The sequence below is a fragment of the Triticum dicoccoides genome, chromosome 6B (genome assembly GCF_002162155.2).
Source record: "Triticum dicoccoides isolate Atlit2015 ecotype Zavitan chromosome 6B, WEW_v2.0, whole genome shotgun sequence".
Classification (NCBI taxonomy): Eukaryota; Viridiplantae; Streptophyta; class Magnoliopsida; order Poales; family Poaceae; genus Triticum; species Triticum dicoccoides.
The window spans coordinates 174,556,696-174,569,202 of NC_041391.1; the positions used below are offsets into that span (position 1 = coordinate 174,556,696).

Below are 12,507 nucleotides of genomic sequence, written 5' to 3' on the forward strand. Positions count from 1 at the left end.
TTATACGGGCCGTATGACCATAACGGGCCATCGTTAATAGGCCGTATTTGATGACGCTATGAAAACGGCCCAACGTATTAACGGACCACAAACGGGGCGATGTAACCACAGGCTGAATTTGGCCCACAAGCAGAAAATGACAGTAACGGGCCGTAAGTAAACGAATGCTGGAAATGAGCCCAAGAATAAATGAGCTCTGAGAAGGCCGAAAGATAACATTTGCTGGAAATAGCCCAACTGAATAACGGGCCCTTAATGGGTATAAAGTGATATACTGTTCATTACGGGCCAGTTTCACCACGGGCCGTTAATGGGTGTAAAGTGATACACTGTTCATTGCGGGCCAGTTTCACCACGGGCCGTTAATAGGCCAAGAGTTACATAGGGCCTCATATGGGCCGAAAGACGTCATGGGCCATACATAGGCCAAAAATAAAAACGGGCTGGAATCATATTGGATGGCCCAGATGACGCTACTGGGCCTAATTCGGATAGGGCGTAACGGGCCTTAGGTTAGCGGGCTGTAAATGGGCTATATGCGAACAGGCTGTTAACAGGCTTTCCATGGGCCGGCCCGCCACCTTTTGACCAAGTCAAACGGGCCGGCCTTTTCATAGGAATGGGCCTCTGTTGGGTCGTGCCACGTGTCGACGTATCATAGGCGCCTTCTGTCCAATGAGTGGATGACATCTGTCCCAACGGTGAGCCGACACGTGTTTCCTCCAGCCAATGATGATTTTACACGTGGAAAATCCCCATTGGTTGGGGCTGTTAACGGGTTATCGGATCCAAAACCCGACCCGATAGCTTAACGACGTTCCGTTACGGTGGATGCCACGTGTCGGTCACCCTTGACGAAAGCACTTCTGTGACGCGCGATTTATCGTCATGGAAGTGGACACTTCCGTGATGATAATTTTGGTAATGTCATGGAACACTTCTACACAACACATGTATGACTATCTTGATTCTGTCATAAATTTGTCATGGATGTACATGCATGACAAAAAACGCGACCTACTGTGACAAACGCATATCATCACGGAAGTGTATTTTTTTGTAGTGAAGGATGGGATACCACGGTACCAAGATGATATAGAGATTACCTTTCTTGCTTACGGTTAGGGTGTCAAATTGGTGAAGGTGGTCGATGTCGAATCCTTGTCGAAGTTGAGTGGCGGTGTTGTCGATGTCGAACTTTCCTAGTTAGCCGAAACACCCTAGGAAACGGAAAGACCGCAAACTCAAAATCTCAAAGGAAAATGTCAAATGGTGGTAGCGGAATGCATTGGTGGTTGATGGTTGATGACGAAGCAACCGTCCCTAAGTAGCCAAAACACCTTAGGAGACTCAAGTCACAACTCAAGAAACCACAAATTCTAAATGGATCAAAATGGGTTAGGTTGCGGAAAGCTATGATGATTTTGCGGATGATATGGTGGATGGCCTAGGCCAAGATGCCAAAATGCCAACATTTTTATGGAGTTAAATGATGTTGTAACCTATCTAGATGGATGGGGGATGTCAATAGCTACTCAACAAGCTAAAGAACATCAAAATCGGACTTTGGGAGTGAAAGTTATGGCCGAAATGGTTTTTGTTGGTGGGCTGATTCTGGGTGGTGCGGGTGCCCGGGGGTCGGAGATGCGGGCACCCTGGGTGGTCAACAGGGTTGGGCGGAACTTGGCCGGGGGTCCGGGTGATCGGGGGTCACAGATTTGGGCGGAAATTTGTGGGAAAATGGAGGAAATTGGTGGATTGTGTGGTGGAAAAGGTGGAGATGGATGAGGGGAAGGCTAGATCCACTTGAAACCAAGCAAATCCATGGATCGGACCCAACAAAACATCATCAAACCAACAAAATCACAAAAAAATTGGGGCTATTTTTGGTGGGGAATTTTCAAAATTGGGGAAGAACACAACAAAATTAGGCTAGAGAACAGGAAGAGGTTCCCCAATTTCATGAGAAACCATGGTTCATGATACCAAGATGTTGTAGGGTGGAACCCTAGATGAAGATCTTTCACGAATTGGAGGGAAATCCCCAAGAACAAGAAGAACACAAAGGGGGAAAACAAGAGGAACACTCAAATTTACTTGATCCAATCACATATGTGCTAGATCCAATCACACAAAGAGATATAGAAAGGTCCAAATCCAACACAAGAAGATACAAGAGGTAACTAGTTCATCCCAATCCTATGAGGAAAGAGGTCTTGATGATCCTATGATAGGGATCCTTCTCCAAGAGGAGGGCTTGATCTCCAAGAGGAGCTTCTCCAAGAGGAGGTCTAGATCTCCAAAAGGAGGAAGATGAGCAAAGCTCTCTCTTTGTCTATCAAATACTTTGCTATCCTCTAGAACAAGCTAGGTGAGGGGTACCTATAGTCTAGGGACGAGGTGGGGGAAAAACGGGGGTACAAGGGACATTTGACCGTAAGTGCACGCAGGCACATTTCGGGATATCCGGGCACCCGGGGATGCCTGGGAGGAGGAGGCCGGGCACCTGGGGCTAAGGGGCCAGGCACCTGGGGTGCACCCAAGGGGGTCCGGGAACCCCGGGGTGTGAACGCCTGGGCACCCAGGGAGGTCAGAGGTGTCGTGCTCCACTTGGCCGACCGGTTCAGGCATCGGGAGTGGATGGTGCGGGCACCCGGGGTGTCTAGAGAGCCTCCGGTTTCTCTCGTCTTAGGGTCCCTTCTTCTCCTTGGGGATCCATGTGTACTTGGAGATCCCTTGTTGCTTCTTCATGGTCTTCTCCTCGATACCTAGTCACGCACAAAGTCTCCGCTTGAGGTAGAAGCCATTTCTCATATGAAATCAAAGGGAGCTCGAAGAGGAAAGAGGTAACCTCGGCTTCAATAGTACGTGCATGGATTGTTGTCATCAGTCCACCTAGCGTTCGTGGTGGTGATGGAATGCCCATGGGGATGACCGTAGGATGGTCCGCATCACATACCTAGTTCAATCTCGTTACCGGCAAGTCTCTTTACTCGTTCCGTAATACAAGATCCCGTGACTAACTCATTAGGCAGATTGCTTCCAAGCTCTTTACGATATTATATTACCGAGAGGGCCCAGAGATATCTCTCCATCACACGGAGCGACAAATCCCAGTCTCGATCTGCGCAAACCCAACAAACACCTTCAGAGATACGTGTAGAGCAACTTTATGATCACCCAGTTACAAAGTGACATTTGGACACACACTAAGAATTCCTCCGGTGTTAGAAAGTTACACGATCTCATGATCTAAGGAACAAATACTTGACATGATGAAAGTTGTAGCAAATAACTAAACGGTCTGATGCTAAGCTTACAGTTAGCTCTTGTCCATCACATCATTCTCCTGATTATGTGATCCCGTTATCAAATGACAACTCATGTCTATGGTTAGGAAACCTTAACCATCTTTGATCAACGTGCTAGTCTAGTAGAGGCATACTAGGGACACGGTGTAGTTTATGTATTCACACATGTATTCAAGTTTCTGATCAATACAATTCTAGCATGAACAATAAACATTAATCATGAACGAGAAATATGATAATAACTATTTTATTATTGCCTCCAGGGCATATTTCCAACAGGTTCATCATTGTCGTGGAGCATCATCAAGGTGGAAGACAGGGTGGTGAGGCAGGTGGCGCGGTAGGAGCAACGCAATGCGGGGCGCCGCTTGACCTTCTCCAAGTCTCGCGCGGCACCGGCCTCGATCCGCGTTGTCCCCGACCTCGTGGAGGTTTGGGCACTCGATGGATCGCTCACCACCATGAAGACGGCTGTGGTGCCACCGCCGCCGCCTGGCGATCGGCTAGGAGTGGTCGCTCAGCGAAATCTCCGCCGGCGCCGGCAAGGGCAAGGCTGCCAGGGCAGCCCGACCTGGGCCAGCATTGGCCGAGGCGGCCCTCCGCACGGCGAGTGGCACCCAGGGACCAGACATGGCTACCATACCCCCACGCCATTCCGCCGCTGGAGGGACCACTCCGAGACGACGACACGGGGACCGATGGAGGTGCGGCCAACCAAGAAGGCCACGCGAGGTCACTGTCTGTTACATGCTAGTGTGCATTTTTAGTTGAACAACTTTTTTATGCAAATTATGTTCGAACTTAAGTGAACTCCATCTTATTTGCATGAATATCATTCAATTTTTTCAGATCCGCTTTAAGATGTATGCGGGCATGGTTGGATGACCGGCTCCGATATCACTATCCGCGGACACATCCGAAGCTTTTCATAAAGGCCAGTGATACGCGCCGGTGCGCCGGCCGAAATTTCGGCCGGTCGCACCGCTCCCGTACGATTTGTTTAAGTTACAGCTGCTGGATTTGCACGTAGGCTTTCTCTATGCTAACTGCTTTGTTAGAGTTATAAAAAAACTGCTTCATTACGGAAACAAAGGAAAAGCCATAACGCCAATCGCGTGTAGCTAGTAGCCTTAAGGCAGCAAGCTTGCCGGGCGTCCTGTCCGCTTGCCTTAACGCCTGTCGCTGCCCTCGTCGCGCCCACGTAGCACCCGTCCTCAGCGGTTCCAATAGTATGATGTCGCCCCTCGTAGTAAAATTGTGCCGCCTGACGTCTCTGCTGTTGCAGCACCTAGCCGTCGCCGCCGTAACACGTCCATCGAAGCACCACCGTACCGCCGGTCACAGCTCTCAGCGTCACCGCTCACACCTCGGTTTGAAGCTTTTTCTCCCGCCGTTGAAGCTTTTATGCACCCCGCCGTTGAAGCTTTTCCCTACACCGGTGAAGCTTTTATCCATGCCCGTTGAAGCGTTTTTTCATCGACGCTCGCTGCACGGGGTTGCACGAACGACGGCCACTAGTCAACGCCATGTAGCAAAAAACCTCATCGGTCGTAGCCAACAACAACGACGGTTGCAGCAATAACCGTCGCCACCGCCCAAGGTCGCATCTTTGTCATGAATGGATGTAGCAAATTTCCTCGTCTGTTGCAGCAAAAAACGATGCCGGTTGTAGCAAAAAAGTTTATCGCTTCCACCAAAAAAAGCTTACCGCTGCCGTCCGCCGTCACCATTGTAGCGTTGATCGGACGCTTCCGTAGTTGCCGGTTGCAGCAAAAACAATTACGTGGTTGTAGCAAAAACAAAATAAACGTCACGCCGGGCGCCGTGTACGGTGGTAACGAACCTTGTAGCCGGTGGTACCAAAAAAACATCATGATTTGCAGCAAAAGAACGGTTTTCGCCTGTCATCAAGGTTGCATCATCTCCATGAATTATGTCGCAAAAAAAGATTGTCGCCGGTAGTAGCAAATGAAAACGCTGGAAGTAGCAAAACAAAACACTGGTTGCAGCAAATAAAAAATCAGCGACAAAATCATGTGGTTGGTTCCAATAAAAAAATTATCGGTTGTAACATCCCTCGCCGCCGGATGTAACATCGCCTCGGCTTTCAAAATGAATGGTTCCAACAATGTCTCCATTGTCACACGCCATGGTTGGTCGCTCGCCATGGCTGGTCGCGCGTCACCGATGGTCACCAGCGTTGCACACGGCCTCTTGCAGCTCTCCCCGCTGTGACTTCTCCGTCATGTCGTCTTCTTCGCCCCCGCCGTGGCTCGCCCTACCAGCAAGGGCACGTCATCGCGGTGCGTTGCGTATGGCGGCGAAGATGGGAGAAAAGGAGCAGTTGCAGAGTTGTAGGGAAGAAGAGAAAGCGTATGTGGAAAATCCCGATTTGAGGAGTACTCCCATGATGCACCTGAAAAAACGATTTAAAGAGCGCTTCTGTTTCTTAAAAAAAAAAAGAACGCTCCCGGAACGCATGATTGAAAACGATCGTAAGGCTCGGGTGCGACCGGCCGAGCGTTCGGCCGGCGCCCCGGCCCCAAGCGTTTCCCTTTTATAAAACATACACTACATTGTATTTGTCCGTGGACGGCTTAGAGATGCCCTAAACAAGTTGTGATATCCAGTTGCTTGCTCTTTTTTCTTCCAGGGAAAAGCAGTGTGTTAATTACCTATTGCAAAACTTTATTTGAAAAGGAGAAAAGTTAAAATACATGATACTCCTATTTAAGTCAGCTCTCCTTCTCGTTCACCTTTTTGTTTAGGGATCCTCCTCGTTTACCCCTCCCCGATTCTATCACTCCCGGTTCAATTCCGTCCCCCGAAATCCCTAGGCCCCCTCGGCCCCTACCTCCGCCCCATCACCTTAGCGCCGCGAGCGCGCCAGGCGGACACGGCGAACAAGGCGGCGCCGCAGCGGGGTGCTCGCAGCCAGCGTGCGACCTTTCTGTAGCGAGTACAGGCGGCCGGTGTATAAGCGGCGGCCAGAAGGCGGGAGCGAAGTCGCGGCTCCACAGCATCTACCCTTGCAGCCAACGCGATCTCGGCCGCGCGACCGACGAACACTTCCGCGGGAGGACTAGGTACTCTCGATGCACATCATGCTTCCTGTAGCGACTGAATGCGTTAGCAAAATTTGATAGGTTATGGATGGGTAATATTTTTTTTTCTGTGGTAGCAAAATCTGATGGATTCTAGATTGTTTTTTGTCCCCTGCGTTCTGCTCATGGGCAAAATCAGATTGATTGTTCACGGGTGTTTGTGTTGTCGAGAGATGTTGGCTAATTCTGTTGTCAGAATCTGATTGTGATTGTGCTTGAAAGAAGTCCACATACCCCCCCTGAACTCTCAGATTTCGAGCACATCACCCCCAACTGTGAAACCGGGTTCTTAATCCCCTGGACTGTCCAATACCACACAAATCACCCCCTGATGGCGTTTTGGGTGGTTTGAGACGCTGGTTTTGCACATGTGGCAGATGCTTTTCCAGGTATGATTGACCAAGGCGTCTGTTTCGCGTGGGAATCGGCAGTGAGGGTTACTAAGTCTGAATATTTTTCTGAAATGAGTACTACTGTATTTGTTTTCTGAATTTTGTCCAGAAGTGAACATATGCAGAGCAACAGTTTTGTTTATGAGTGAACACGTGCAAAGCTAAAATTTTGTCTAAAAGGGAACACTTGCAAAGCAACAGGTGTACATGGATTTTGTCTGAATTGCATAAACCTGAATATATGTCTGAAACTGGCAGCAATCTCACTGTAAAAATACAAAAACACATAAACCTAAATATATGTCTGAATTGCATAAATTTGACCATATCATTTGGCACTTTCATTCATCATCCATCAGAATAAAGTTCTTTTTTTTTGCGGGGGCCATCAGAATAAAGTTCAACATGACCAAAAGCACAAAATGCAGTAGTTTTGCACTGTCATTCATCATCCACTAGAGGTGGGTTTAACATGACCAAAACACATAATTTAAGATGATGTTTTACATCAACAAAAGCTCAAGCTTGTCACTGATGCTACACATCACCACTGCTCATAAGTAAGCATAAGCACACTATCCCATCCTTCCTGTTAGAAGCCACTCGAACCTCCCATCACCATAAGCTGGAACTTGTGATGAAGATGTGCTTGGCTGAGAATTTGAAGTCCTTGGTGCCCTAAATGGCCTTGGTGCCCTTGTAGCTGCAGGAGCCCTTGTTGGTGCTGGTACCCTTGTAGCTGCTGGAGCCCTTGCTGGTGCCCTTGGAGCTGCTTGTGGCCTTGGAGCTGCTTGTGAACTTGTTGTTGGCTGAGAGCATGGACCTGCTTGCTGAGGTGTGTTCTTGCCTTTTTTCCTGGTTGTTTTTGCTGGTTGATCCTACAAAACATCAACAGTGCAATGACAAGACCGTCGAGGCCATCCGACAATGTCTCCGACACATTTATCATTATAAAAAATGGAATGTGCCCTAGCTTTATGACAAGACCGTCGAGGCCATCCGACAACATCTCCGACACATTTATCATTATAAAAAATGGAATGTGTCCTAGCTTTATGACAAGACCGTCGAGGCCATCCGACAACGTCTCCGACACATTTATCATTATAAAAAATGGAATGGGTCCTAGCTTTTTGACAAAACCGTCGAGGCCATCCGACAATGTGTCCGACACATTTATCATTATAAAAAACGGAGTGGGTCCTAGATAGAAAATTACCTGAGCCATGCCTGCGGCTTGTGTTCTTTTCCTGCTTCTCTTTGCTGCCTTTACATAGCTGCTGTCCTGAGGGTTTTCTGAATGCTTCCTCTTGTTGTGTTGTGTACTACCACATACTGAACATCTCATCTTGACTCCTTTCCTAGCATCTTCCTCCCCTAGCATCTTCTTCCCCTAGCATCTTCTTTCTCCTTCTTCCTCCCCTAGCATCTTCTTTCTCCTTTTCTCCTTGAATTCTTTGGCATATTTTCTATACTCAATGATTTCTTCATCTTCAGCTGAACTGTTGCTCTCTGCAGGAGGCACAACATAGTCACTGTCACTGTCAGATTCACCTGAAAACTGCATCTCCTCAGTTGCAACCCCTTTTCCTTTGTCAGAAACTGAACTTGCTGCCCTGAACACTGGCATTTTGGCCCTACATTGTACATACTCTGCATTTCTTTGCTCTGTCTGCACCTCCTCTGCATGCCCTTCATCTACATGAACTTGCTCTGCATAACAATGCTCTGCCTGAAACTGCTCTGCAAATTCAAACTCCCAATCAATGCCTTCATGACTTTCATCAGCAGGAATGATAGCATATATATCAATAACACCAGCATCAGTTACATGTTTAGCCATCATCTCCACCGATTTTTGATCATCCAGTACAAGCAAAGCATTTGCCAAGTCACCATCTGTATATTTCCAATGCAGTTTAGTATTTTGTAGGGCTAAATCAGAACATGTAACAAAATCTGCAAGGTTCTTCTTCAGCCCAGATACTGACAGCTCTGGAAATTCAATTGTGGACAACCCTGTTTTTCCTCCAACATATACCCAATCATTTCCATCATGCTCAAAGTCATCTCTGTAGTGAAATCTGACAGAAAGGTAGTCAAGGGGATCCATGGCTGTACCCTAAACAAAATAAGAGACAATTAACAAGCCTAAGTCAGTAACAAGCATAGGTCAATTACTAACAAATCTAATGTACTGAACTTTTCTGAACTTCTCTAAAAAAACTGTCTTTTTCTTCAGATCAACAAAACCCTAGATCACCTCATCATATAAAAGCATATGCACAGCGATCTGAACTACAGAAGGCCCTAAAATGAGGCCATCTAATAACTACTTCCACCAAAAAAATTGAACTAAACCCTAGTCCCCAAATCAAATCCCGTGAAAACCCCAAACTGACTGCCCTAATGTGGGCAAAAAAGCAAGATTTTCAGCACAAAGTTTGAGCGCACAGACCTGATCGTCGCCGCCGGTCGAGCTATTCAGAACATGCCGCTGATCATCGCCCGCGTCGCCGTGGTCGCCCCAGTCGCCGCCGTTTCGTCAGAGACAGAGGAGAGGGGAGCGGGAGGTGAAAAGGCAACGCGAGCGCTCGAGGCAAGGCGAGGGGGTGCAGTAGACCGCGTCCAGAAACTATTAACGACGTGGCCGCCACGTGTGCAAAACCGGCATCTCAAACCACCCAAAACGCCATCAGGGGGTGATTTGTGTGGTATTGGACAGTCCAGGGGATTAAGAACCCGGTTTCACAGTTGGGGGGGTGATGTGCTCGAAATCTGAGAGTTCAGGGGGGTATGTGGACTTCTTTCGATTGTGCTTCCGCTCACAAACCTTCAACTTTGCAGTCATAGCTATGAACTTGCCCTTCTGCAACATCGGATAGGGTATGACAAACTTGTCAATTTTCGGATCATCCGAAGTCTGTCAAAGTGCCTTGACTTAATGGTTGCACCGTACATGGCAAAAATAGAAGAAACACAAACCAGGGGCGACATTTTCATAAATAGTACTAAAGTAATGTTATTGAGCAAGTTTGAGCTGTGACTGGTGGCATCTTTATAATATTTCTACTTATCAGAACTAAGCTGACAAGTCTTGTTCGTTCGCAGGGGGAATCAGGATGACAACTGTTGGAGCAAGCACAGCCACCAACCAAGTTGAGCAAGCTGTCTGTGTGCACAGTAGCAGTGGGCGAGACACTCAACAAACCTGTGTCCTGTCCTGGGAGTCGCTGAATGCTGATATGCTGGAGCTGATCGCTGAACGGGTACTCTCTAGCGACCTGCTGCACTACGTCTGGTTCCGCGCGGTGTGCAAGAAGTGGCGTGCCGCTACTCCTTGCCCGCTCGGCCGTGGCGTGGTAGACCCGCGCTTTCATCCACGGCAATGGATGATGTTTCCAGAGGGCAATGGGCTTCACCCCGGCCACACTGCATTGGGCGGCTACATCCGCTTCCTCAACATCGACACCGGCATCTTCGTCCATGTGCAAGTGCCATGCTTCGAGGACCACTCCGTGCTCGACTACCCTGACGGCCTCCTTCTCCTGCAGCGCAAGAAGGACGCTGCTATCTGCCTCCTCTACCCCTTCACCGGTGATGTTGCCGAGTTTCCTCCTCTTGCCTCCCTCTGCTTGTACATGAGCAAGTTCGGGAGCTTTCTGCATGGCCCTTATGATCTTCGACTACGGATGGTCCATGCGGCTGTCTACGTCAATGTGGTTGGCAGTGTTACCATCATGCTCGCGCTCAGCCACGCCGAGCGCATGGCATACGCATCCACCGGTGACAAGCACTGGACTCACACAAGCTGGACGATGAGTGGCATGAGGACAGCATTGCCATTCCGTGGCAGCCTCTACATGGTGAGGAGCTCGAAAAACAAACCCTCACACATCGTGCGTGTCGACCCACCAGATAGCTCCAGTTCCTCATCGTGGCCGTCTACACCGCCACAAATGATCGTGACATGTTCAGCTATGGCTAAGCCTTACCTGGTGGAGTGCAATTCTGAACTTCTTCTGGTTGGCTACACCCAGAGAAAGTCCCGGCTTTTGGTTATCCGTCTCTCTGACCTCCTGCTTGGAGTTGCTGCCATGCCATTGACAAGCATTGGTGACCACACCCTCTTCATTGGCACTTGGAGCATGTCCGTCAACTCCAGGAACCTACCATCCGTTCAGGGGAACTCCATCACCTTCCTCAGCCCACCTAACAATGGCCAACTGCGGCAATATGATCTGGGCAGAGGTACCTGGTCGCCGCTGTGTGATGGAAACTTCCTCAGTGCCAGCGGCCTCATACCAAGGCCATACAGTCTTGTCCACCACATTGTCAGTTGTTGCCAGCCTCTTTACTGGATCAGTGGACACATCTGGACCCGCCACCATCATTCTGATCCTTGTTGCCAGCGTCTTCTGGAGTGATCAGTTGATGGCTATTCATCTTTCCAAGATCAAGTTAAGTTTGAATGTCTCTGCTTTGCAGGTGATCACACAACTTTATGTGGTTTAGGATGTACTCCCTCTGTAAAATAGTACTCTATTGTATAAGGCTTTTTAGATCACTAAAGTAGTGATCTAAAAAGTCTTATATTAGTTTACAGAGGTAGTGTTTGGCTGTGTGTTTGCCTCTACACTGTGTGTGTGTGTTTGTGTCTACTTTTGTTCAGACATTTGAGTCTAATTCGGATGAATTTGGAAATATGCTGGGTTGTGCTTTTATCATGCTGGGAAACACTGATTGACATACACTGCTGGGTTGTGCCTTTATCGTTTGGAAATATGCACTGTGATGTGACTTCCACTTGTGGTACTTGCTGAATATCAACTCTTGAATCTTGATGACGCTGAAGTGCATATTTGTCACGGCAGGTGCTCAAAATTGCCTATGTAGAGTTGTGTTTACTGCTATGATAAACTCAGGTCCAACTTACTGCTATGATAAACTCTAACAGTACGCAAAACCTGATAGATACATCCGACTGAAAAAGAGAGAAAAATCTAGATAATGCTCCAAAGTGAACAGAAGTTCGGATCATCCTTGTCTTCCGCTTCATGATGCACCTTGCAACAAAATAAATTGATTTCAGGCGAGTACAAACAAATTTATAGCAGATTTATATGACAGAGCATCTAGGTTCATTAAGCTATAAAATGGCAATTCTTGCCCTATAATTTTTGACCTGGTGATGAAATCACTGGCAGTTTTGAAAATCTTCGGTTTCCCCCCATCCCAATCCGCACCTCGAACGCTTCGAATCCAGCCACCAAACCAACCACCACCCTGCGCCAACGCGGTCTTGAGCCTCCACGCCGTCTCACCACGGCACCGCGAAGTGAGGACAGCGCGGTGAAGAATCAGAGCCGAGACTAGGGCATCAGCACCATTGGCACGCGGGAGGGCCCCACCTCCACCGTCAGCGACAGTAGCCGTCCGGACGCAATAGCAGGAGCACACCAGGCCCACATGCCCGGCCGAGCCCTTGTGGGCCCGTAAAGCTCCCGCCTTCGCGCTGTTGCCGGCACGCCGTTGGCGCCAACGCCCCATGTCCGAGCCGCTCCTCCTCCTCACCGCACCGCAGACAACGAGACCACGCCGGGGGGCCCAGATCTGGGCCGGGGGCGCGTCGACGGCCACCCAGCACCACCACGCCGCCCCGCAGCCAAGGAGCGGCGCCGCCACCACGCCTGCCGCCGG

At 48.9% G+C, this 12,507-nt stretch overlaps 1 protein-coding gene across 2 annotated transcripts; it reads left to right on the forward strand.

Annotated features, from left to right (window-relative positions):
* Window positions 1–6,091: 6,091 nt before the first annotated feature.
* Window positions 6,092–11,560, forward strand: LOC119323374. 2 transcript variants are annotated; one of them, XM_037597014.1, is made up of 3 exons: window positions 6,092–6,397; window positions 7,511–7,642; window positions 9,919–11,560. In XM_037597014.1, exon 3 carries the CDS (start codon window positions 9,930–9,932, stop codon window positions 11,232–11,234), a length of 1,305 nt encoding a protein of 434 aa, XP_037452911.1. In that variant the 5' UTR covers window positions 6,092–6,397; window positions 7,511–7,642; window positions 9,919–9,929; the 3' UTR covers window positions 11,235–11,560. The 2 variants fall into 2 exon arrangements, with proteins under 2 accessions (XP_037452911.1, XP_037452910.1); XM_037597013.1 differs by lacking the exon at window positions 7,511–7,642.
* The last annotated feature ends 947 nt before the right edge of the window (window positions 11,561–12,507 follow it).

What these genes read in the sequence shown, in the direction of transcription:
- LOC119323374 (XM_037597014.1), top strand. Translation starts at nt 9,930, where the DNA reads ATGACAACTGTTGGAGCAAGCACAGCCACCAACCAAGTTGAGCAAGCT.